This window comes from Lagopus leucura, unplaced genomic scaffold (assembly GCF_019238085.1).
Source record: "Lagopus leucura isolate 7727_CA_CO unplaced genomic scaffold, USGS_WTPT01 Super-Scaffold_100016, whole genome shotgun sequence".
NCBI lineage: Eukaryota > Metazoa > Chordata > Aves > Galliformes > Phasianidae > Lagopus > Lagopus leucura.
The window spans coordinates 11,186,504-11,212,187 of NW_024962270.1; the positions used below are offsets into that span (position 1 = coordinate 11,186,504).

Consider the following 25,684-nt stretch of genomic DNA (forward strand, 5'->3'; position numbering starts at 1 on the left):
TATGGTTGTAGAGAACCAGAGCCAAAGGTTTGCCCCGCAAAATGAATCAGAATTCAATTTCCAAGGGACAAAGGTGTTTTAGTCCCAAATGGCACCTGTTTCAGCCTTATACTTGTCTTATGGCATGAGCATATATGGGAAAAGTCTAGGTTTCATACAGTCATTGCTTTCTGATCAGGTTACCAAGGAAATTTGTGTATGGACTTTGTTGTGATGCCCATAGGAAAACTGGACGTTGCGGAAGCCTGGAGCTATATCCTGTCATCAACAATTCTCTGGTGGAGACAGGATGATGTCTTCCAATGGTCAAGTGATGTCAACCAATAAATTACCGTAATTCTTTCCTTCAGATCTCTTGATTGCTGTGGGGATTTTGGGTCTGATACAATGCATATGGAAGTCAGTGGTGAATTTTCCCACTGACCTCTGTGTGGTCACAATCATACCTGCTGCAGAGGAGTGAAGGATGTGGTACATATTGGATTCTGCTGAGAGCAACCTGGCCTGAATCTAAAGAGACTGAGAGCAGTTACTGCAAGACTTAGCTTAAAAAACGAATGGTTTATTTCACTGCCTCAGGATGCAATGCCACAAATGCATGAAAGAAATTAAATAGCACATGGGAGAGGAGTAAAAATAGTCTTAAGTGGGCATGAATGCTTGAAACGGATGTTCAATAATATTGTTTAAAATTAGAAACTTCTAACTGTTGGAATGCTCTTCCCAAATAATCTATGGTGTTTCTTCTAATTAGCATAGTAAAGATTTGCACCGAATCCATTGCTAATCGTATAAACTCATGATTTTGATAAAGTGAGTTGCTCAGGGCATGGCCAATTTTATTGTCATGCTTCCATTTGCTGCCATTCATTAACCCTCAAATGGCAAGTTGGTCTTTCTCATCTAAATGAGAAAGTAATATTCATCTTCATAGTAGATAGCTGTGAGTGGAAAATAAGAATAAAATGAATACATATACAATCTAAACAACCCTCTTCATGTGTGTTGTATGCTACCTGCTGGAAAAGGGCCAGGTTCTCATCAGCACATGCAAAATTAGATCTGGTGCAAAGAAAGTTTGTATTGAATGACATTATACTTAATAATGCTTATAGCTTAATATTCTACCCCAGGAACCACAACATGTAACAGTACTGCTCCTTGCAGCTCATTGTCTTATTCATTTAAAAGCACATTTCACACTGTTTAAACTGTACACTTATTGCAGCAGCTATCAACCACTGATAGCATGATATCTGGGACTCAGACCTGACGATCTCATGGGGCCTATTATTATCAAAGGTAAGTTCAAAGACCAAATTCTGACACTACAATGGATGAGACATCCATCATCACTATTGCAGGAGATGCAAAGTACTGAATAAGCACTGCTAGGGCTTCTGCAGACATGTCTAAGGCAGGATCAGTGTACGTCAGTGGGGCAAGGTGGAAAGGCTTGCAGTGTTGATGCCTTATTTTTCATTTGATATGGATAAGCAAGGCACCTTAAAGAGGATTACAGGAATAATGACTTGGTGCATAACATTTAACTTCTCTCTTTTCCATTTACATTCTGAAAAGAATAAAAGTCTGTTCAGGAAAATACCAGAACTTTCATTTGCCAACTGCTGGCCTAAATTTTGCATCTGGAAGCTAGAATAACACCCAAACCTACTTTTTTTTCTTAGAAGTCAATGTCATCTTGTGAAAAAATGCTTTGTTATGTGATCATTTGGTAGTCCTTAAATAATTGTACCTTGATAAAATCTGGGTGTGCTTCCAACAAAAGAAGTTTGGATGTTAAATAGCATCTCTCTAAGCTGATAGTAGCCAGGAGAGGTCAGTTTGCATGCTGCTACCAGGATGGTCTGTATTAGAGAGCTGCCTGCTGCTCTCCCAGGAATGTGGCTCCCAAGCAGCACGGTCCTGCAGCTGGCAAGAGCCCTGTGCAGAACAGGTTCTGGGTGCCAAACAGTGATTTCACTGATCAAGTCCCAACCAAAGAAGTGACTTCATGAAACACAGGGGAGGGTCAGTGGCTGTAGAACCAGGTCAGATAGCCAGGGAAAATGCTTCTGAGTAAAACCTTTTATGGATAGGTCAGCTTGGAAAAGCAAATTTGCTACTTGCGTTGGTAACATAGGACAGTGAAGAGTAGCAGCAGTGAAAAATGTCTTATCATCTAAGGCTAATCTTCAGAGTGTTTTTTTTTTAATCCAAGAGGCTGCCTTGGAGCAAAAACGATGTAATGGTATGTATTATGTGTTCTGTTGAAGAAGAAACAAAATATTTAGACTGACTAAAAAAAACCAAAAATCTTCTAAAATTACTTCAGCGTACTTGAGCTCAAGACAGGACAGTAAAAGAAAAATGCTTGTTAAATCACTCCAGTGTGCAAATATTATAGTGGATTGGTGTTCCAAGAATTGACTGCATCTGCATGCTAATTGTCAGAATATTATTTTTTAAAGGATATAAATAAGGAAAAGAAAAAGGTCAGGTGGTTTGGTACAGTGATATCTTAGTGAGCTGACACCACATTCCCTATGGAAATGTGTTTTCTGGGCTGAACAGCATTTCTTCAGAGATGCCAAGGAAAATATAGCAAATATATTGTAGGAGAGCTCAGAGAAGTGGTCTTGTTACAATTACCTCTCCATTTATTTCTGCTCTCATGTGTGTCTGAGAGGCTGTGTGTCTGTAGCTCATTTTGAAACCGACTGGAATTACAGACATTTGATGTTTCTTAAAAAAGCCCAGCCCACGCTGTCTGAACTGGATGTGTGTTAGAGTGCTGGAGCAAATGGAAAGCACACCACTCTATCTGAGGATAGAGATCTCCTCAGGAGAGGCTGATATTGCTGGATTACCTGTCAGAAATGATCTGAGATGAAAGGAGAAGGGAGCAAAGGGAAGCTATAAAGCATTTGAGGTGGGGAAAAAGAAAAATAAAATGCAAAGTTCTGGAGGTGCTGTCGGTATATTTAATCAAGGAATAAAGTCAGATGGATGCCTTGTGTAATTCTTCTGACTTTGGTAGATTTTTATCAAGAGGCTTTTCTGGCAGTACAGATTTGGCCCTTTTGTTTACATTTCATTTCATAGCTGTATCTTGAGGTTTTTTGCAGTGCCTACATATGAGTTTATGTGCGAGCAGCATGTCCACCATAAACAGACAGCAAGCCTTTCTTCTTCCTTGGCATCCGCAGTAATTAAAAACAAAAACAAGCAAACGACAAACTATCTGCATCTTTTAGCTGATATAAGGTATTATCAGCTCTAACAGGAGGTTATTTAATGTCCTTTTGTTTAGGTAATAGTTGCAAAGTTACTGATCTCCACGGTCACAGTGAGGGGTAAGAAATGGTGCTTGGACCCAGGGCTCTTGGGTGCACACATGACATCAGTGTCTGACTTAAAATCTGCAAGAAAGAAGAAATACTTTATTTTCTGGAGGAATGAAGAAGGGCTCTTGCCAGGAGGAAATATTTGTAACATCTGTCCCTGGAACATAAAGGCTGCTGCAAGGTACTCTCTGGGCTCAGGACTGTCTCACAGCACAGTGCTGCAGAGAAGAAAAAGCTCCATACAGTCCCTGCTAGTAGCAATGGCAGCAGGGAGAAGCCCTGCGTGTGTGGATACTGGGCCTGTGTTCTTTGCCTCAGCAGAAAGGATCCATTTGTCGTGGAAATTACAGTCTGTCTAGAGGGGTGGGGAAGAGATGGAAAGTGGATGATATGTGAAGAGCTGATGAGTTCATGCAGCAAAGGAGAAGAGAGGAAAAAGTCCAGATGTGTTTCTGCAGTTCAGATGAGAAGAGCAGTACCCAATTATCCCAGTGCCAGTGCACAAAGGGAATGTAAATGGGCATAACCATCTGCAGCCAGCTGATGTGTGAGCTCATACAGTCACCCAGCACCTGCAGAGGAGGAACTTGCTATTTCTTACAGATTGGGAAGGAAACAGATGCAGTTTTGCTCCTAAATCTCTGGTCATCTCTCGCTTCTCTTGTCATGTGTCTCTTGGGGGAATCTTCCAGCAATTAGTTTCTAATTGCTTCAGTACCTTACAGCTCATTTTATGAGAAATACCACCCAAATGTAATGGCTCTTGCATGTTTCAGAGCAGAAATTAATTGCATAATATTTTTAATCCCCTCTTCTTCCTGCTCCCCTTTCCTCCATCACATAACACCTTATATTTTGAAAAGAAAGATAGAACATCACAAAGGAAGGTGTTTTATCACTCAGTGTCCTGCCACTGTCGCATGCTAAGAAACAGCTTGATGTGCAATATCTTTACTATACTGATGCAATTTGAACATTACTGCCAAAATTAGTGTGGATCCTTTAATAGCTCTCCCAGGTGCTGTTCAGCTGGGGCAAGACGGCTTTAACCTTCTGCCTTTAGGAATCCCCTTGGTAAATCAGTGGCATCTTGGGATCATCTCCAAATGAAATTTGCCTGCTACACAGCAGCCAGGAGACGTGATAGGATTATAAAGCAGGACTATTTTTTCACTGCAGAAATGCTTGAACTCACTCCAGACAATTATGCAGACTGCCATTTTACACACCATCTATTTCAGTATTCCTGCATCAATTATTCCTTTAACATTACTGCATGCTAAGCTAGAACTTGCCGTGGGTCTACAGAATTGTAAGAGGTGGGACATATTTCAAATTAAACACACAAAAAAAAGCACTTTCATTTGAGAGGCTTTGGGACACTCATTTCAGCAGCCTTTCTGTATGTTCTGTGCAAAGTACTTTTTATCTCTCAGCCTGCTTAACATTTTTAATTTCTACCCTAATATGGTTTAATTCAAGACATAATGCTGAATTTTCCATGACTCTCTTAGCTGTCAGCTGAATTGAAAAGACCCGTTTAATTAGAAAAAAATAATAGCTTTATCCAAAGATTAACAGAAATTAGAGTGAAAACAAAATTGTTCTGATAGAGGGGGCATATGCATTTGCATTAAATTCAGGAAATCTCCCAAAACACAAAGAACCTGTTTAGAACTGTAATTAAGGATGAAATTCTAACTCACTGAAAGAACAGCTTGATGGCAATTGTTACTTTCCCTTAGCTTGAATGTAGCATGTTACAATTTAATTTTTAAAGGACAGCACTTTTAATTCCCGTTGATCTCTAAAATTAGCAGTGTAATACAGATCCTTGCAAGCACTGGATTTTAACAAGTCAAAATGTCCTAAGGAACTTTTTAGAAATATTTTAACTATTGAGCAATGCTTTACAGGTGGGGTGAAATGCAGAGCCAGTTTTAGCTACATACAGAACCAGCTGCATCTTCTGATCCCCTTCAAGAATTGGGCTGACTTGGATCCATAGCCTGCAAATGAAGTTGCAGCTGGAGGACAGGACAGTTCATTTATTATCAGGTTTTGGAGGTCTGTATTAGGAAGGGTTGAAGGTCCAATACTTCTTACTTGTGTCTTTTTTTCATTAGCGTAGTCTGCAGTGAAAAATATTAGCTTTTTTATATCTCCTCTGAGGAAAAAGTATTTTGGATTTTGCAATTGTTGAACAAAACAGAGAGGGGCCTGTATAAAATATAAGCTCAGTGACACATCCAAAAATTAGTTAATAGACGAAGTATCTTTAGATACAATGAAAACAGCAGGCATGCTTTTGAAAGACTGTAGCTGGAGATCTAGACCAAGCAACTCTGTAGAGAGGCTGAGACACAAGTGTGTGCATGAGGTAAATTGACAAAATAGTCTTGTCTGAACAAAAAGATTTTAATTGTGACTGAGTTAAAGTTCATCTTCCCCTGGGAAAAAACCACACTGCCATAGTCCTAATCAATGCATGCTTTCTACTCGCCGTGCCAGGGAAGACAAGGTTATCTGTGGAGAAGTGTGTTAGTGTGCTGCTGCCACTGTGCTGGGAAAAGTGCAGCCAGCTTAAAACCTGCTACCTTCAAAGCCAGTGGTGATGACTGACTTGAACTGAAGTGTCCTCGAGCTCTCCTGATGCGCTAGTAATAATGGCAAGTCTGATGCTGATTTCACTGTAGTGCTTATTTTGGAAGGAGGCTACTGATGTCGGCAGGACACACGACAGTGTCAAATAACTACAGTTCTCAGGCTGCCTCAGTGAGAAAAGCACATCCACTTGTTGCATGGAAACCAAATCTGTTTGTATTAAATATGATTCCCTTTGTCACTCTGAGTGATTATCAAAGACAGAATTTCCTACCTTGTGTCATCTTACACCACATCACAGAGGGGCTGTAGGAACAAATCCTTCTATTTTGTACACCTGTGTAATCCTTCATTTTGCCAGAACTTTATTCTGCCTGAAGGCATCGTGCAGGGATGCCATCCCCTGCTTCCATGGCTATACAGTAGGCAATAGTTAGGCAGAATGGGGTTGCAAGAGCAATGGACATATCCCCATAGATTGGAAATGCATGAATAAATCAGTTCTGTCCCCCTGTGAAAGTTCATCTGCAGTCTCTATAGCTGCAGTGCTGGGCTGAGGTCCCTCACTATATCCAGGTGAGCAAAATTTCACAAAGGAATCTCTTTTTTGTATCTGGCCAGTGTACTATGCTTTGAAATGTTTGGGCTGAGAATTAAGTTCTTGATGCACCTAACCATGAAATAACTAACTAGTGGAAGTATTTTTATGTAGTGCTGGCTGGTAAGAGAAAGGAAAAGGAGCAAGGACATTTATATGACATTGAGGGTCAGAAAAGACATCCTTCCTAGGGCATCCATCTAGCAGGTAAGGAAAGCAGAGATGTCATCCTAGTCTTTTAAGCAGGTAGTGTGCACTGCATGTGTGTTCGGGAACAGCTTTAGCAGCAAAAATGGTCGTACTTCCTCCGTTCCATGCAGCTTCCACATGAGTCTGCAGGCAGAGGGGTGGATAAGGAACTGCTTATGCTGATCTCCTCATTCACCAGGTAGACATGGATATAAGGGAGTGTATGGAGAAAAGAACTCCTTGGGGAGGAGCTCAGCTGCAAGGCTAAGTAAAGGCTTGGCTGTTGGTCTCCTCCAGCCCCTCAGATCTTGCTTACAAGTGGAAAGTGCTTAGTGAAGCTTTTCACTCCCTTAGGCCTGTTGGTTGGCTAATGGTAGTATTATTTCTGTGCTCTCTGAAGATGGTGCAGTTGCTTGTGGGCATGCATCCAACCCATTCAGTCCTGCTACATGGGTTTATGTTGCTGGGGTTTTTAAGTCTTTTGTTTTTTAATCAGGGTGAGGATCTATTTGCCAATATCTCTCCACCACAATCAGTACCATTGTTAAAGTCAAATGAAATCTTGCACTAAGCTGAACAGCCTTTCTCTTCTATGAAGATATGCACAATAGGATCAGTGACAACTGTAGGTTTTTAAGAGCTTGTTGCTGGAAATCTCATTAACTGGAAATTTCAGCCTATTGTTTTTTCAGCCTGACCTTGAGTAGGCTGACTGACGACAAAGGATGCCATTTTGAGCAGCACTGCTTGACTTTGGCCATATAGTCGTGCTACATGCAAAACCTTTGATGCTCTTTTTTAAGTCCAGAAGTATGGTTTCCTCTCAAAAGTGATGAGAGGGAATGATTAACAATAAAGTTCTAAGAATTCTCTGGATTATTAAGTGCTCTCTGCGTGGGGGCAACTTGTGTTAGAAATCCTTCGCTATCTTCATCTGTTAACTAGATGTCTGATTTTATGGTTCTCTGAGTGGAGAAAGGGTAATTTTTTTATATATTGATGTTGATGGGTGGGCTGCTCATGCCTCTGCCCTGCACAGCACATTTGTCCTTCATGTAATACCATTATGAATGCAAGAAAAAGCCTTTCTTCTAGGCAAAAAGAATGAACAGCCCAAATTTCTGTCTCATAGTCCACTCCATATGTATAGAGAATGAGGATAACAAACTAACCTTTCTACCAGGGGCTAATTGGATTTCACATGGTTTGGAAGCACCACTGATTCACCAGATATATTAAATTCACTTTTAATGTTCTTACTGGGTAGCTTGTCTGGCTATTGTCCTTCCTGTCCCTACTTTTTATCCTATTCTATTTTGAACTGCTCTATTTCCAACACTTAAATAAATACATACTTTGTGCTGCAGCCCTTTTGAGAGCAGCAGTTCTTCTTGCTTGAAGCATTACAAGCTGTTTTGTATATACATGCGTGAATATTTCTTACTCCATTTGAATAAGCATCACAAAATGAGTCCAAATAATGCATATTGGTTAGAAGTTGGTGTCCCTACTCTGCTTCAGTCACAATATAATAAAATATTCCAAGAGGCCATAAAGCTCTCATAATCAATGTACTGTACTATGCAGCCTAATGCAGAAAATCTGCATTATTCATTGATAAAAAAATGTTAAGTAGGAGAAATGATGGAAAGTGGTGTAAAAATTCCCTCATGCATCAAAGAAAACATTGGTCTTGCTGTTTTGTGCAGAATTTTCTCTCCTGAAGATGAAAAAGGAAAAAAAAACAACTCCAACAGAAGAGTAAAGTGGATAGTTTGATTGAAACAAATGTAGGTTTGAATGTGAACCATGGGTCTCCATAAATGCAAGAGAAAGCTGAGGTCTCTGCCTAACATTTTAACGGATGGAAGTCTCACGTCAGGCTCTTGCAGAGCGAGCAAATTATGCGTGCTGAGATGTAGATGGTGGAGATGATTTTTCCTTCCCCTCACAACCTGCACTGCATTGTGAGGGGCTGGCATGACCCTGCTTGTGACGAGCTTCTACAAGGGTGTCTGGCACAGAGCAGAGATGGAGGAACAGATGACAAAGTCCCCTTCCCTTACTGCAGGATATCTCAGAGAGGGTCCCCCAAGGCACTATAACTGCACTTGCATCCCTGGTCTGGGCTGGCATGCTGGAGTGCTCCCAGTCCATTTGTGGAAACAAACATCCATACTTTTTCTGCTCATCTTTCTATTACTTATCCATTTTAAGCAGGATTTTTTCCTAAAAACAGATAAGTAATTTTCTTTCTGTGAATGCAAATGTGGAATCTATTGAGTGGGTGTGTGCATGCTTTAAAGAAGTAATTGAATCCAAATTGAATCCTTATTTTTAAATTCAGGAAACCCGAATCTAATAAAATGTAAATCAATTCAGTATCTGCTTTGGGCTAGCAGTCTTCAGACTGTTACAAAAAAACACCCTGTATTAAGTGCCGTGCATTCCAGTATTAACATCTTTATTTTCCATTATGTCTGTTTAACCATTAAGTCTGAAATCTTTTTCTTTCTGGACATGTGGTGAAAAGCTTGTCAGAGAAGAGAAAGCAATTCATTTAAAATCCATTCAGCATGTCCATTCATTCCTGATATTCACTCTGACACATGACCTTGCTGAGTCTTCTTGTGGACCAGCCTGTATATGTTTGGTTGCTGTGCCATGCTTTTTTGATTGCGAGCGCACAACTGATTAATTGTACAGCAGGGCTGCCTTTGTGATTTAGAGTTGTGGTCATTCGGACATGAAATAAGCATACCACTGCCAATTTGACTTTGAGTGCAGGTGTTGGAGTGTAAGTAAGTCCACTGGATTTCCCATTTGAGTTTAAACTGAGTTAAAGCACGGTTTAGTCATGTTCTCACCTTAGTAAACTCCCAGTGCCTGTTTAGCTGCTAGTCCTGCTTCTTTAGCTCCACCTAGCACTTGAGTGTTGAATGAGAAAGGACATCAGCAAGTTTCTGAAATGCATTGTCTTCAGCTGACAATTTTATAGCAGTTACGAAAGTACCGTCAAAAATGCTTTGGAAAATGCATTTCTCCTCTTTATTCTGCTCTTAATAGGCTTTATTTGTGCATAGCATGCAAATTGGATTCTAGAGCCTTTCTGGCCTTAAAAGAAGCTGCTTCTGAAGACAATTTTCCCACACTCAACTCTGGAGGCTTCTAAGCTCAACTAGTATGATGATTTTAAGAAATCCAATAGACATCTCTTTTCTTAGAGCACAACTATTAGATCTGCAGAAAATTAAGGAACAGTTTGAAGATGGCTATCACTTTCTGTTCTGCCATCTAAATCCCTAACAAGAAGGTTATTACAGTGGGAAGAATTAATTTTGTTTTATGACTGAAGGAACATTAGAAATCTTGCCCTGGCTCTCTTACCCTAAGACTTACACAGAATCAAGCAGTTGGTTAAAGATAGAAGTCCTGAGATGGGATATGGTCAGCCCCTAAGTCAGACTTGTGATTGTGTCATTCCAAATAACCTTTGCCAGATCTCTGCTAGCCATTTAAGCAGAGGTCTTTGCTCATTCCACAACATAAGGAAGAGATGGAAAATCGGAGGGCAGGAGTACGTACATAAATCACTGCTCTGAATAATCACCAGCTACAGCATCTGACCATTTATCTTTCAGCCTGACCTGGCTCTGTCAAGCTAAAAATAGGAACCTTTAATAAAGGCATTTCTCAGAAAGGTGAAGAAGACAGTTCAGTTAACCCCCCTGGTGATGTATCACTCTTCATAGACACTCTCTGTGTGCTTGACAAATGGTGATGGCCAATCCAGGCTACTGGAGATCTCCTGCCTAAGTGGCAGAGCTCAGTCCAGCAGTGGCAGCACCCACAGTGTGGCTGGAGCCTTTGTTACTGCAGTGACAGCCTTCACACTGCCAGCAGTAGAGTGACAGAGAGGCAACATATTAACCATGTGTGCTCTGCAAACTGTGGTTCTGCAGGTTATGAAAGGGAACAAAAGGAGCTTGTTTAGCATAACACCCTTATAGAGCTCAGGAGGTTCTGCACTGGTAGGTGACATAGACTGAGTCTTCAGTCTTTTGATCTGTAATTCTTTTCAGTTATTTCATTTATTACTGAATTGCAATTTTGAAATGCTCCTGCAGCCTCGTGGAGGATGGTAGGAATAGCTGGTTATTCAGCTGCACACCAATATCCTGCAAACTGACCACTCCTTTTCCAGGCAAACTAAGAACATCTATATTGGAGACATTTCAGCAAACTGTGAGCTCACTTCTAGCTCCATTTTGTGAAATGGTTTGTTCTACAGCTGCTGTGTTAAAGTGAACTAGAAGGCTCAGCATTGCTCCAAAGGACATATCTTTCCTTTCCACAAATAAAATGGCTGCAGCAGACACTAATGGAGAGTCAGTGCAGAAATCTCCTCCTGGAAAGCCTGACTACATTGTTCTCTCAGAGAAGGTTTTTCTAATATACACACAGAAGGATTTCTTTTAATGAGGAAAGAAACCACGTTTAAAGAAAACCAAGGAACTGTGAATGGTCTTGTGCTCCCTAGAATTTCTTGATCTCTACTGACTTCTGTTTCTTCCCTAATATATGCTGTAAAGTTTAAAAAAACATCAAAACTTGACACAAAGAAAAATGTCACCAGCTAATCTATTAGAAAGAATTACTTTGTAAGAAATAAATCTGTGCCTCATCTACTGGAGTGTGAAGATTTACCTTCCTTTATTGGCTCTGCTTAAGCTGCAGGAAATGGAGAGAAAACATTTCATGCAATGTGATCTTTTCTATGTCAATATTATCATTTCTGTCTTGAATTTCAAATTAAATATTATCTTTCTTTAAACAAAGGCTTGGAAACCAATGTTATTTATTCTCTCTACTGTAATTATATACACAGGTTTAATTTTCCATTATAGATAAAATTAATAATAAAATTTGCAGATTCAAAAAGACAACATCTTATTAATTTCATGGATGCCAGTGCCATTGCAAATTGTGCATAAGAACCATAAACACAGCCACCATTTTCAGGTAGCAGCACAGGTCTGTGCACTGGCAGAGTGCTATCATTTTTCTGCCCTGCCCTTTAATGAGTTGATAGCTAACAGCAAAAGGAAGCATTTAAAACAATGATTTTCAGGTTGTCCACTGGGGTAATTTCTTTCCAGGGTTTTCATGGTGCTCCAGACTAATTATTGGATATAATTAGAGCAGTTGATTAGGGTAAGCTAAAGCAGAACATGTACTTTTAAAATAGTCTACGGTGCCTGGGGACAGACTTGTAGTATTTTTTTTTTTCTTCTTGAGAAAATGTGAGAAAAAAGGCTTTCAAAGAGTAGAGATCAGAAGATTCTTAAGGTTATTCTGGAGTCACGAAAATCCCCTGAGCCAGCTAATGCAGGGTAGAAGTTCAGTACTGCTGGGCAGACACCCCTGGTGAGTTTCCATACTGGCTGATGAGGTTTCCAAGCAGCTGTCCCAGCAGAGCAGCTCGCAGTCCCCCTTCCCGGCTCCATGCCCTGCAGGGATGTGTATGTCTGGGGCTGCTCTCCTGGTGTTTTTCATCTCCTGCCCACACTTAGGCTTGGGAGCAGTAAGATCCAGCACTTAAGTCGCATGTTTTCACAAAGCAAGTTTATTCTAGCAACTTTATATAGACAGTGATGCATATGGGGTATGCTTCAGGGACATACAGTGATGACCAAGGATTTAAGTTTAATAAACAAAGGGTAAATAGGAAATACTATGCACAGGGAAGAAAAGCAATGTGTCTGACTTAGAATTGCATGAAGTGACATTATTTTCTGAATTTGTTTGGTGAAAGAGGGGTGGGATTTTGTCTGTCTTTCCTTACAACAGGAAACAAAAGAGAATGAATAAAACAAATACAGAAGTTATTATTTCCTTAATATTAGGAGCACAACAAATGGGTTTTGAGGTTTTATCTATCAGCCTCCAGTGCTCAGCCAGTTTGCTGGTCACAATTATAAAACATACATATTTATCTACTACTTGAAGGGGCAAGAATGCAAGAAGGTGAATTGCAAGTATCTCTGCTTGACGTGATATCATATTTGTCCTTGTGCATCTGTCACGCTTCGATACCTGATCTGAAGGCCTCCTTGGTTGCCTGGATTTTCTTTTTGCTTGTGGTAACGGGGAGCTCAAGGACAAAATACCCTTTGACTTGTAACCTGGAGAGGGCGAAAGCCCCTCTGGCTTCTTTCTGATTTCATCTAAAAGACTGTGGATTTTTTGAACCCTTACATTGTGATCTAGGTTTGCACAGCAGTTTCCATACAGAAGAGTGATCTAAGCAAACCACGAGTCTTTTCCATGGAATACGTATGGTACTTAGAATTCAGATGGGAATGTGGGTATTGAGCCAACCCCAATTATTTGCAAATGAATCAGTGGCACGCACCCTCAGGGAGGACTGTAATAGCAAGTGCTCATTTGAAATGTCATCATTCTGTGGGGGAATTCTCAATATGTGATGTGTTAACTATTTGCATCCTAATTTCAGGCAAACAGAAATTGCAGCTCACTGAGTTTGTAAAGAAAATTCTGTCTTTGATCGATGCCATTGCAGATTTCATCTTGCTCCATTTTGAAAATCGTGCAGATGTGAAAAGGAGGCTGTTCACTAATGTTTGGCATTGTAAACAGAGCTGGCACTCCTAGTCGGTGCTTTAATTATGCATTATGTTAATCAGTGTGAAATACTGAGCCCTCTTTGGACAGCCAAAAGCCTTCTTTATATTTTATTTATTAGAGTTTGAAATTAACTTTTCACAGTCCAGCTCCAATAGATCAGTAGATATGGAAATTCAGCTCTGTCTACAGTAAGTTTCTCCACTGCTGTCTCCAGGGCTTCCTCCGGTTCCTTGCGATGCGTTTGACCTCTGTGAAGACCCCAGTGGCCAGGCATGGCAAAACACTGGACCTCAACAATCTGAGACCTCTGTTACAAATGTTGGTGCCAGTACTGCAGTCACTTGCAGTGGTCTGGTGAAAAAGCTGCATTTTTTTGTTTTGTTTACTTATGTCTTGCAGGTGCAGCCCTGTGCTGCTGGGCTCACCTAGGTCACAGCTGTGCTGTCAGTGGGCTGGTGCTGGAGATGTCTCATGCTCGTGTGCTAGCATGTTTTTCTCCTCCTGACACAGTACTTAATCAGTAGGTGGCTGGGATGCCAGGACCTTAGGAAAAACTCTGAGCAGTCAGTTGTGTACAGGCACTTTGGTGTCCTCTGAGCCTGTTTCTGCACTGAACACTTGCGTTTTGAACACAAAAGGTTTGATGTTGGACTTTCCAAAGTGTTTTTTCCCCTCTTAAAAATAAGTGTTACTTTGCACTTCATGAAAGTTTTCAGAGGATTCTGTGAAGATGGAAAAACATCACCTTCCTTTGCCTCAAAAGAGCACCTGCCAGCTTGCCAGGAGTCTGATTAATTTTCTGCAATATACTGATGACAAATCTGGGTGTTTAAGGTTCTCCCTGAAGAGCAATGATGTGCACATTCTCCACATGTCCTTGCACTGAGAAGACTTGAATTAACTTTAGGTACTGGAGATAGCACAAAATCATTATCATGAGTTAATGTGTAATTACCGCTGGTTCCAGCAGAATTACCCGTGGCACAGTTATCCTGCTGCTGTTGTGTAATTGCATTCATTATTTCACTGGTAACTGCAAATTGCCATGACTGTACCTATGTAAATATCAGAATATGTCATTATTCACAATGTAGCACCTAGAAAAATGAATGTTGAATGGCCACCAGCAGTGCTGTCCTTGCTGATACAAACATCCCACAGTAATGTTCCCAGTTTTTCAGGCCAACTTACTGCACAAGTGCTGGGGGGACATGGGAAAGGAGGGAAGGCAGGTGGGATTAAGGTTTTCTGTCCAGTTCTGCAGGTCCAAAGGGATTCATAGAATCATAGAATGGCCTGGGTTGAAAAGAACCTCAAAGACCATCTAGTTTCAACCCCCCTTCCATGGGCAGGGTCACCAACCACTAGACCAGGATTACCTGCTAATGGTTTTGGAGACACCTTCTGTAGGAACATGCTGTGCCCAGCCACTCTTCTTAGCAGTCCTTGAGTTTCTAGGCTCTGTTGGTACTGAAATACTTGTCAGCATGGGCGGTGGTGACAGCCATGTTTACCAACCCAGCGTGGGGGCACCCTGCTTATTATTTTAGAATTAGCTCAGGAATGCCTGTGTCATTCATTAGGATGGCTAACATAGCCTGTCAGCTCCTGAAGGGACTGGAAATTCCATACTTCATTGGATTTTGCAGGGTACCTGCATTTTTTTTTTTTAAATTACACTGTTCCACTTGATTTGCAGGAAACAGGACCATGTAGGTATGGAATTGGGGAGCAGCAGAGAGGCAGTGCCTTCCTGTTTAAATTTAAACTGAGCCATGTCAGAACGTTGCTAATTAAAAATAAAATGAATGACTTTGCTCTCTCTATAGGTGACCTGTCTCCACGATTTCTTTGGGGATGATGATGTGTTTATTGCCTGTGGTCCCGAAAAATTCCGCTATGCACAGGATGACTTTTCTCTGGATGAAAGTGGTAATGTTGAACACACACTGTTCTTCAATCTGTTCTTACTTGACTTCCATTCATTTGCTTGTAATAGGTAAAAGTGCTGCATGCTTTTGTTCTTTTCTGTATGACCCAGTACATGGAATTCATCATCCTTTGGTGACACAAAGTACAGTCAGTGGATATTGTAATTGGGCAAACACTGGCTGGGATAGCCCATTTCAAAACAGATGGACTCCTCCACTCTACCATCATTTTTACATTAATGACAAAATCTGGTACTATATATCCTTTAAACTTGTTCAAGTTCCAATCAGATTGAAACAGTTTTGAGAACTAAGCAGTAGAAGACTAATATCTATTTTTCTACTTGGAACACAAATACACACAGTTTGTCACTCTTGTCCTTATGTACACATGTCAATATTAAAAATGGGAATGAGCACAGTTAAAAAGAAAAATCATTCCCTTTATTACTTTCTTCTGTTGATTAAAAAATGAGGGCAGTGTTTGTTAGGTGGGATTTGGACAGCACCATCATTTGTCCATGTTATGATAGCAACCAGAGATCTGTAACAATGTGAGTCTCTTTGATCAATTAAACCACAGAATCTCTGATTTCACAGAATATGCAGAGCTTGCTTGTAGGAGTTACCCTACCTGGCAACTGTATATACCAACAGCACAGGCTGTTTGCTGGTGCCAGCAAGTGCAGCAAGAGTGTATGAACGCAGTTGTGACCATTCAAACTGGAAGAAAATATGGCTTCCAAACATTACTTACAAAAGCTTTTAGGTATACTGTGTAAGGAACAGAAACTACATGCTATCTTGTATGCTACAGACTGGCTCAGTGTTGAAGACTTAACAGAACTTTTGCTGTCTACCAAGAGGGAAAGCAGCCTCTAAACTTCAAACACTGCATTTTTATGACTCCTTAGCAAGGCTGGATTTGTTTGATGCTGGTACTTCAGACCTGTGTACTCCAGATGAACCCATTTGGTGGTCTTGGGTATTTCAAAGTTTCCAGGAGTCAGCTGAAACTTTGCAGACAGAGAATAAAGCCTGCATCAAGCTGGTGAAGCAATCTGTAATGTGAGCTTCATATTTTATTTTAACAGTCAGGAGTTGAGTCAGCTCCGCAGGGATTTCCACATATAAAACAAATTGCACGTAATCCTAGCAGAACAACTTCATGGGAAGCTCAGCTCTCTGCCTACACTCCTGGTTTCTACGACTTTTTCCAGCTTGGATTTCTCTAACAAAAATAAGGCAAGCTTGCTGTTGGGCAGGTACTGAGCATCTGCAGCTCTCTGTTGTATTTTCAGGAGAGTGGGGATACCCTGCCCTTCCCAAGAAACGGATGGGGAGCTATTAGCCAGCAGCATTTTCCCATTATCCACCCATCATCCTTCCTTGTTATGGATCAGATGCTGCAAAGAGAACCTGAAATCTTGTGGATGAATGTCACTTATTAAAATCTCTTCTGTCATGGATACTTTCTCTTTCCTGTTGGGATGACACATACTTGAATTGCTGGCTATTATGTTCGCTCTGGCAGGAGATCAGGAAACAAAAAGAGAAATACCATGAGAGGATTATGTCATCTTTTTCTTTCTGACTGCCCACCACAGCTTCTGCCCTATAATCCCTGTTGCTAAGCACCTTCCAGATGTTGCTGCTCTGTCTCATTCATACTGGCTGGCTTCAGCATCAGCACACTGAAATGTCACACCCCACACTGCTAAGAGGCCTGCTGATACTGATGTCAGCACAATCAGATGTCCACATTTATTACCTTGTTGCAAGGCATACAAATGCTCAGTAATTGCCTTTGGTGTGCTGACACTTGCTGATGGCTGAGCTGGAGAAATTCATCAGAGTCAGCATTTCTGTGCTGGTAAATGCAAAGCTGAGTTTCTCTGCAAGGAATTATCCTCTGGGGAGAAAATGAATTTGAATAAGCTTTTTTAAAAAGGCAACAAAATATTTTCACTTTTTTAGGTTTATATTTTAGGGAGCAATTTGGATGACTAAATACTGATGTAACACACTTTTAAATTCCCTTGGTTTCTGAGAAACCCGTATCTGGTGCACAGACATTGCTCATCCAAGTGCTACACTCTTTTGTTAAGCAGCTACACGTAAAAGCCTTGAAAAACATTACTTTTGTAGTGCCTGAAGATGATTGCCCCCCATGTTTTGGTTAGGCTGATTAACACCAGAAGCAGTTATTTGCACATTCTTCCAAGTGGCTATCATAGAATTCTATGATTCTATGATTCTATCTCAGACTGCCTCATCAAACATTATTATTTAGAACCAAGGACATAAAAAAATGGGGAAGTTTCTGTTCTGAAGCCCTGCAAGGCCTTCTCCTTCTCTTCTACCTGGCATCATCTGTGAGAAGTCAAATACCTTAGGAAAACAAAACAAAACAATTTATATCCCTAATTTACAGTTTCCAGAATCTATTTATTAGGAGAGAGAATAAACTTAATATGGGTTTAATTATTATCATGCATCATCCCTGGAGCACAGGGAATCATCCCATCTGGAAGAAGAAGAGACTGACTCTTGACTGCCTGAGAATGAGGAAAGCCTGGGGAAAAGGTTTAGGGCAATTGCATTTTCATATATATTCTGATATAGAAATAAAATAACACATACATTTCGGTCAGACTACTTGTTTTCAATTGACCAATTATGTATCCATCCACTGTATTCTGCTTCAGTTAATTCCCATTAAAAAAGCCAGGTCAGGGGGATTCTCAGTGCAGCCCATGCATGCTGAGCTGAGCTTTTCTATAAAAATCTTCCTGTAAGTGGAACATCTAATTCACATCTTTAAAAAATACTTGTTTTTCATGTGAGGACAATTGCTTGTAGGAGATAAGACCAGTTAGAATTTGACAGAGAGAGAATTCCTTTTTTATTGCCAATTCTTAACTGAGGTAAGTTAACTTTGGGAAGACAAACTGCTTTCAGTTCTCAATGTCAATAAACCTTGTTGTGAAGACCTGAGATGCCTGAAATCCTGGAACACATACAGATTTGTTAGCGTTTCAGTTCCCTTCTGCACAACACTGTAGATCATGTTTACATTTTCCCCTCCTCCTGGCTCGTATATTTTTTTAACAAAACACAGTTGGGGCTCTCATCTGCTCATGCATTTAAACACATGAATCTATTGCATTTGTTTATGTAAACCTTTCTGGAAAAGATGACCAACCAGCACAAAGGGTGTATTTTGTAAAACCATTTTGTTGTCTTTGCTTTCCACATCTGTAAAGGGCAGCTTGATGAAAACACAGAAAGAGCGTGAAAGGGCTGAAGGCCTCCTAGGTCACAGGTCCCATGCACCACTTACCTTAAAGTCATGCTACCAGCTGTTTGCTGGCTTTATGCGCCTGCATGAACAGTACTCATCGCTCCTTCTGCTAGGTCTTCATGGGAGAGTTTTGCAGATTAACTGGTTTTTGACCTGTTCTTTCCTCACTAAATGCTGACTATTTTCATTTTGGTCTCTAGTTGGTGGGCATCAAGGCAAGGGAAAGGGCAGAAAACCCTTGGTAGGGCACATATACAGAAATGTTCCCTGCCAGGGAGAGAATCCTGATTTTAATGTACAGTCTCAGTGCCTCCTCTAGCGGCTCTTTTTTTTAACCCGTCCCTAAAATGTCTCATTTTTACCTTGGAAATGCCAGTTTTCCCCTTAGTGTTGAAGTTTTCTTACAGCTTTTTGGAAATAGAAAGCCACTAAGCCACCCATGAGTTTCACAGCTAGCGCCCATAGGTTGTGAGAGTAGGTAGGGACATAACCATGGTTACTGTCTCTTTCCTTAGAGTGCCGGGTGATGAAAGGGAGCCCTGCAGCTGCCACGGGCAGTAAGTCATCTCCCACCCCTCAGAAGAGCTCAGCAAAGAGTCCAGCCCCAATGCGCCGCAGCAAGTCTCCAGCTGATTCAGGTAACCATCAAGACGGTGAGTGATGGTTTTCTGGATCTTAACTCTGCTCGAGATGAAAACACGTAGCGTGTGACTTGGAGAACACTGTCCTTGGATGTTTGCATTTGAGACTTTGGCATATTTTAAACACAAGATGATATTGTTAGCATACAGGATCACTAAATAAATATCGGAGAGGAAATCTCTGGTTAGTTAAGTGCAGTCAGGCTTTGGGATCATACCACCCACAGTCTCACAGCCTCTTGCCCTAAAAAAAATTTAAAAGGAAACATTTCCATTTTACAGACAGGAAATTGAGGTTTGCAGTGCTCTTGTATGTTCCCTGTAGCTACAGACTGTTTTGGAATAGCCTCTTGTGTAATGCAAATGTTAATTACTGCACAAGTCAGAAATGTCCTCTCTTAATCACCATTTAAAGAAGGCAAGTGACCTTGCAGTTGAGGATCTGGTGATGGGCTTATTGATGTGATAGAGACATTCACTCAGTAATAGAAGAGAAAGAAAATGGTAATCCTCATTCACTGCAGCAGCTTTCACCATTTGAAATGCTGTTCTGCCTCTTCAGTATCAACTGGATTGGCAATATAGCACACATGGAGAGCTGCAGAGCCTGTAGATTAGAGACCTGGCTGGTAATCGGTAGTTTTTAGACTGGTACAACGAAGAGAGTGGGACTCTAGGTGTGTCATCTGCTCCACTGTCCTTTCCAAAAGAGAGCCAGGTATGGGTGTTCATTAAAAAGGCAAAATCACTAACTATATAAGCATTTCAAGATTCTACACAGCTTTATAAATTGAATTCAAAATTCAAGTGACCCATAGTATTATCACAGGCTAAAAATAAAGCAGAAATTGTTTTCACCTTCATGGACACCCATTGCATATTGCACGTGGACACCACAAAACAGCTGACCCTTCAGTAGACATTGGATTACTGGATGTAAAATTCTCCTAATGGTATTCAGTAAGATTTTCCCCATTAGGCAGTTAATTTGTTTAGGGTCTCTTGATGTTCTTTAGCTACTTAAAAAGATGATGTGAAAAAAATGTGAAATTTGCTGGCACATGTCAAGACTGCTTTAAATAATTCCTTCTCTGTAAGGTGATTCTGCACTCATACTGTTTTCCATCAACATTCCAGTATTTGCTTAAACTTGAGTTTACTGTGATCTAAGAAGTTTATGGAGAAGAAGTTGCGTGGTAGAGTCGTGTGGGTGCATTTGAGATGTAACTGAAAATCTGTTGTAGAATTAAAAAAAATAATCTCCTATTCAGCAGTCTGGGAGTCAGGCCATGCATGAGTTGAGACAGCATTTAAACTCCATAAGCATCAGGTACTAATTGCTACCAGAACAAGACTTTATTACATGAGTGTATAGTCTTATGTGAAATGACAACTATTGTGTTCCTGATTTTGACTCACAGAACAAAATGGTGAGTCATCTGATGAAGCCTAATGAACAGTTAGTTTGAGCCTTTCAAAGGGAGATTGATTAAAATAACCAGAAATGTCAAACAATAGCCAGCTCCTGGAATTAAGGCCTGTAATGAAGGACAAATCAGGTTTCTTTAATTCATCTAGACAAAGGTCTTTCGTACTTTTCTGTGATTTCAGTACAGGAAAAATGGCAGCCTGTCTTTTTTAAAGAGAATAGAAAATGACGGAACTCTTTCTGTGCTGGAAGGTTAATAAAAGATAATTGTTTTCTTGGGACAGAGACAAAAAAAGACTACTACCATCTTATGTTGTTTCCTCTTGAATTTGCAATAAAGAAAGCAGGTGTGCACGTTACCTGAGAGACAATATTTATGTAAACAAACACCAGGCTTAGCTGAGTTTTAAAGTTATCACATTGAAAAAGGCAGGGAATACTGAATGAAGCTTGATTAATAAAAGATTATCTGATGCTTATTTTTTCCTTCAAAATTCTCACCTATTTCTTTTGTAAAAGGATTTTGAAGCAGTTTTATTTCAAGTATGTTCAGTATATTTCCCATGTGTTTGATCTCCCATGCATTTGTACTTTTGTCTTTGCTGTCTTTTACTGTGTTGTGATTGTCATACCAGACCTCGGAGTTTCTTAGTTTTTAATAATTAGATTTTGTTATTTTCAGTTGTTATCTCTGTATTTTTTATTCTTTGAGAAATCTATTGGTAATAATGTAAATACAGATTCTGAGGTGAATCTCTAAGTTGCTTGAGTGGAAGAAGGCTGAACCTTCCTTATTACAAATTACATTATAGTGGCAGAAGAAGGTGTTATTTTATTTATTTTCTCATTCTACAAAGGCTGCTCTGAAAGTAATGCCTCCTATTTTATAATGTTGGCCCACAGTGGTGGATGGTGGTGGTACAGCAGTAAAGGTTGAGCCTTCCCACCAGTATCCCATTAGAGGTTGTTTCATGTGACTGATGGCAGCCGTGGGGCAGTCTGACAGCATGGTGTGAGATGCTCAAGTGCAGATGAAGCAAAGGGGTGGAACTGAATTCCACTGTGTGAAAAAAATGGCACCTACTGCCATTCCTTGATGCTTGCTGAATGTTTCTGGAGACCAAACAGTGGATGTGAGCACAGTGAGCTGATGGGTGGTGAAGCACTGAGCTGTGGGTGCTAGTGCAGAGTTTTACAAGTGCGGCATGCAGGCTCTTGTTAATGGCTGGTAAAGTGTGTAATTAATGGTGGTAACTGTGTCTCCTCTCCTCTCCTCTCCTCTCCTCAAAACACAAGCAAAACATTTGTTAAAAATAATCAAGACAAAAAGCTATGAACAGAAGTGGAGCTACACAGAGTACCAGCTCCAGCTGCAGTGATGCAAGTTCACTGGCTGAGTTGCTACCTTCTGCTGGAGGCGATTTGCCTTCTGCCTAGACGTGTCAGTGCCTTGCTGTGAAAAGCTCAATTCCCTCTAGGCAGCCGGAGGCCTTCAGCTCCAGTGGTACTCAAAAAATGAGATAGCCAATCCACAGAAACGTCTTGAACACTGTTTTCTTGGTATAGTACTTTATTTACTATATGGTCATTTAAATAAATGAATGAAGATGGAATGACTGTTATGAGAAGATACAGCTCTGTGTTCATGCTGCTGTGTCCTGCAGCAGCTCACAGATTTATGTGCTGGTGTAATTGAGAAGACCCTAATTCTAAGGTATAGTGGATATGAGGCAGCTCCCTAGTACTGCGTGGGAAGGTGGATGAAGGTACTGTATATGGTCCATGTAATTTAAATGGAATTTGGGAAGATCAGTACTAAGGATTTCCTAGTAACAGGCCACTCCAATAAGAAGTCAAACCAAACAAAAGACAAAGCTAAATGTTGGGTGAGGAATACAGTGGTAAAAATGATCATGCTATTTGCCCTTACTTCTTTGTTCTAAAAACCCAAATATCTTACAGTAGCTCACATAACAAGAAAGAGTACCATTGTACAAGTATATGTTCTGTGGTAGGAGAGTTTTAAATCCAGCAGAATCTTAGTCCCATGCAGTGCAGAGCCGCAGGTCCCTGAGCTGAAATTTGAAGATGTCTTTTCCTCATTTTTGCCTTGATTTTCCTCAGTGTCCCTATGAGATCTGAGGCACTGCTAAAGGACTTTCATTTCTTACTTCTATAATGGGAGAGTTTGGACAGAGGGAGAGAAGCATATTCACAATGCAGCAGCAATTAGCAAAACAGATACAGAACGTCAGTCTGTCCTGAGAGCAGATCTGGCTCCGCAGGGTCATTATCTATGAATATGTCAAAAAGGCAGCAGATGTCTTTTGGATCACACATGAGATAGAGCAGCTTGTAATCCCACTTGTGCTTACTTACTTTCTGCTAGCTGACAATCTGCAGTACGCATCCAGTGGACAGATCACCCTCACCAAACGTGACTGAGAGAAGGATGCCTGTGCAATCTAAACTCTTCTACTCCTAAATAAATGCTGCAATGGAGTCCTTGCAGAGTTTCCCAGATACTTCTGCCCTGCAGGGCAGGATGGCTTGTGCTCACTAAATGCGCTGTTATTTCTACGTTGGTTTTGTGCTCTCCTTGTTCTGGTTGTTCTGTCTCTTATTTCCTTGGCAACTCTTCAAAACATGACTGAGACAAAATTATCCCTGTGTTCCATGTTCTTCTTCTCTTGTGATACAAGAGCATGTGATCCCCAAACCAGAAATTCATCCCTAGATGAATGAATCCCAATTCATCCCTAAGAACCCCAGTGGAGCAAGGAGCATTAGCCATGTTTTCTAAGCTGGGAGAAGAGGCGAAATCTCCACAGATTTTAACCCTTATTGTAATCTTTGGTCCTTGCTATCTCCAGTTTTGATGGAAACATCACTAAGCTCATTTAGAGGTCATGGTACTTTACCGTTGCTGTAAATTCAGAAAAACAAAAAATAACACAAGTTTTGCAATCAAAGGAAGTGTCATGTGCTCAAAGGAGCTTTAAAGCAAATTGAGGTTCCAAAGCAAATACTATGAAATAAGTAAGACAAAATATCCAAACAATAGTGACAGGAAAAAAAGTCAAATTAAAGCCAGTTATAAAGAATGGTTTCCAACAGCCAAGCTTATGTGAGATCCTTAGCTACCGTGAGTCATCATCAGAGTTCAGTGGAGGAACACTTGGGATCTGCTCTTTTCATCTTATTTCCTTGCATTTGAGTTCAAAAGAAGTGTATGCAAGTTTGATTATGAGCGCTGTTCTTCATTAGCAGATCCAAAGAAAATTAAGCCAGGCTTCTTAATTGTTGCTCCTCCTGCTGTAAAATTCCATGTGAATATCTGTAAAGATATGAACAGGTCACTCTGAAAGTAATGCCTATTTATTACCATAGAAACTACAACAGCTACAAAGAGTACAATAACACTATTTGATAGAGCAAATTCTTAGCTGCAAAACACTCTTTTTCAGCATAGTCACCACTATTAGCTGTGCATTTTCACCAGCTGTGAACCAGCACCTGCAGGCTGCACATCTAAAAATCTGCGCCAGCAGAGGTGCCCTGCTGTCACTGTCACTACTGCTGAAATGCACCACCCACCACCTCACTGTGCTCACATCCACTGCTTGGTCTCTATAAATGTTCAGCGAGTGTCTCCGTAAATTCACTCAGCAGTGAGTGTCAGTGTGTGCCATTTTTTCTACACAGAGGAATTCAGTGGCACACACACAGCAACAAAATGTAACAGGATATTGGTGGGAAGGTTCAACCTCTACTGCCATACCACCAACACCACCTCTGATGTCATGGGCCAGTGTAGTAAATTAGGAGGCACTACTTTCAGAGCAGCCCTTGTGCATCTGTTGTTTTGGATTTCTGATTTGGATGTCACATCTGCTTTTTCACTGGTGCTTATAAAATATTAATATTCCTGCTGTAGCACTTGAAAGTCTCATTGTATTAGAGAATTTCTGTCCTTCCCTGCAGCAATTACATCCTTTTGCTGCACAGTGACTGTTAGCTGTTATCCCAGTCTTCCTGTTTGTGGATGGGGAAATTTGGGTTCTTTGTAGAATTGTGGCATTTTTCATCTTAGAAAGGATTATTTCCTGCCTCGGGTTGAGTGATAAAGAAAGGGATTTTAGAAAGTAGAGATGGATTCCAGCTAATACAGATCATATTAGTACTATTATAGCCCACATTATATTCAGTAGAAAACCTACAGTACTTGCTCTTTTTCTGAATTGCCTTCATTATATGGCAAATAGTGAACTCCACTTTTTTCCCCTCCAAGCTCAAGGACAATTCACTTTAGAGAACTAGAGCAAAGTGAAAAGTGCCATGTGGCAGTTCAGGGTACAACGTGTCACAGTTTCTGGGGTTCTATAACTAATTTTTCTTCCAGCTGAAGGAGGATGGCCTGGGTAGAACAGGTAGGTGAACGGTCAAACTATAAACCATTATCTATAAGTCATTATTTCTAACATCTTTTAAGGAATATCTATTTTCTTGATGAAGTGCATTTGCAATGGAGAAAAAACTGTTTCTCCCCATTAGTGCCTAAAACACAGAAGCAATGGATATGAAGACAGAGGTCTCACTTCACAAAGCTTCAGTTAAATCTGAGCTGCTTTAACATGCCTGTAGCTCTTCCTTTGTCCCTTGACTGACAGCACATTTCTTTACACTTATTTAAAATCAGATGTGTGATTTCTGCGTTTGCACCAGTATACTAACAACCTTCACTGCTTCCCTCCTTCTCACAGGAAGATAGCAGAGCATTAAAGCAGGGAATAATGAGGTAGATACCAAGGACATAAGAGCCAACCACAAATGAGTTTAAAAAAATTATAAATTATAGATTTTAGTCTCTCAGGAATATTTTCACAATGAGAAAAAACTTGATTTAATGAAGCCAGAAGTTTTAGCAGGAAGTCTATAGCTGTAGTGGCCAAAAGGTATCTCAGTTCCAATGTGTAATTGCCCATCGGTGGAG

At 40.5% G+C, this 25,684-nt stretch overlaps 1 protein-coding gene across 4 annotated transcripts in view; it reads left to right on the forward strand.

Moving 5' to 3' along the window:
- DCX (doublecortin) overlaps window positions 1–25,684 on the forward strand; it is a 70,894-nt gene that overhangs the window by 39,799 nt on the left and 5,411 nt on the right. For 2 of the 4 annotated variants that reach the window (XM_042876610.1, XM_042876611.1), the window contains exons 4-5: window positions 15,216–15,318; window positions 19,137–19,274. In XM_042876610.1, the coding sequence (XP_042732544.1) occupies window positions 15,216–15,318; window positions 19,137–19,274 (241 nt within the window). The remainder of the gene's footprint in view (window positions 1–15,215; window positions 15,319–19,136; window positions 19,275–25,684) is intronic. The other 2 variants (XM_042876613.1, XM_042876614.1) reach the window with 1 other exon arrangement.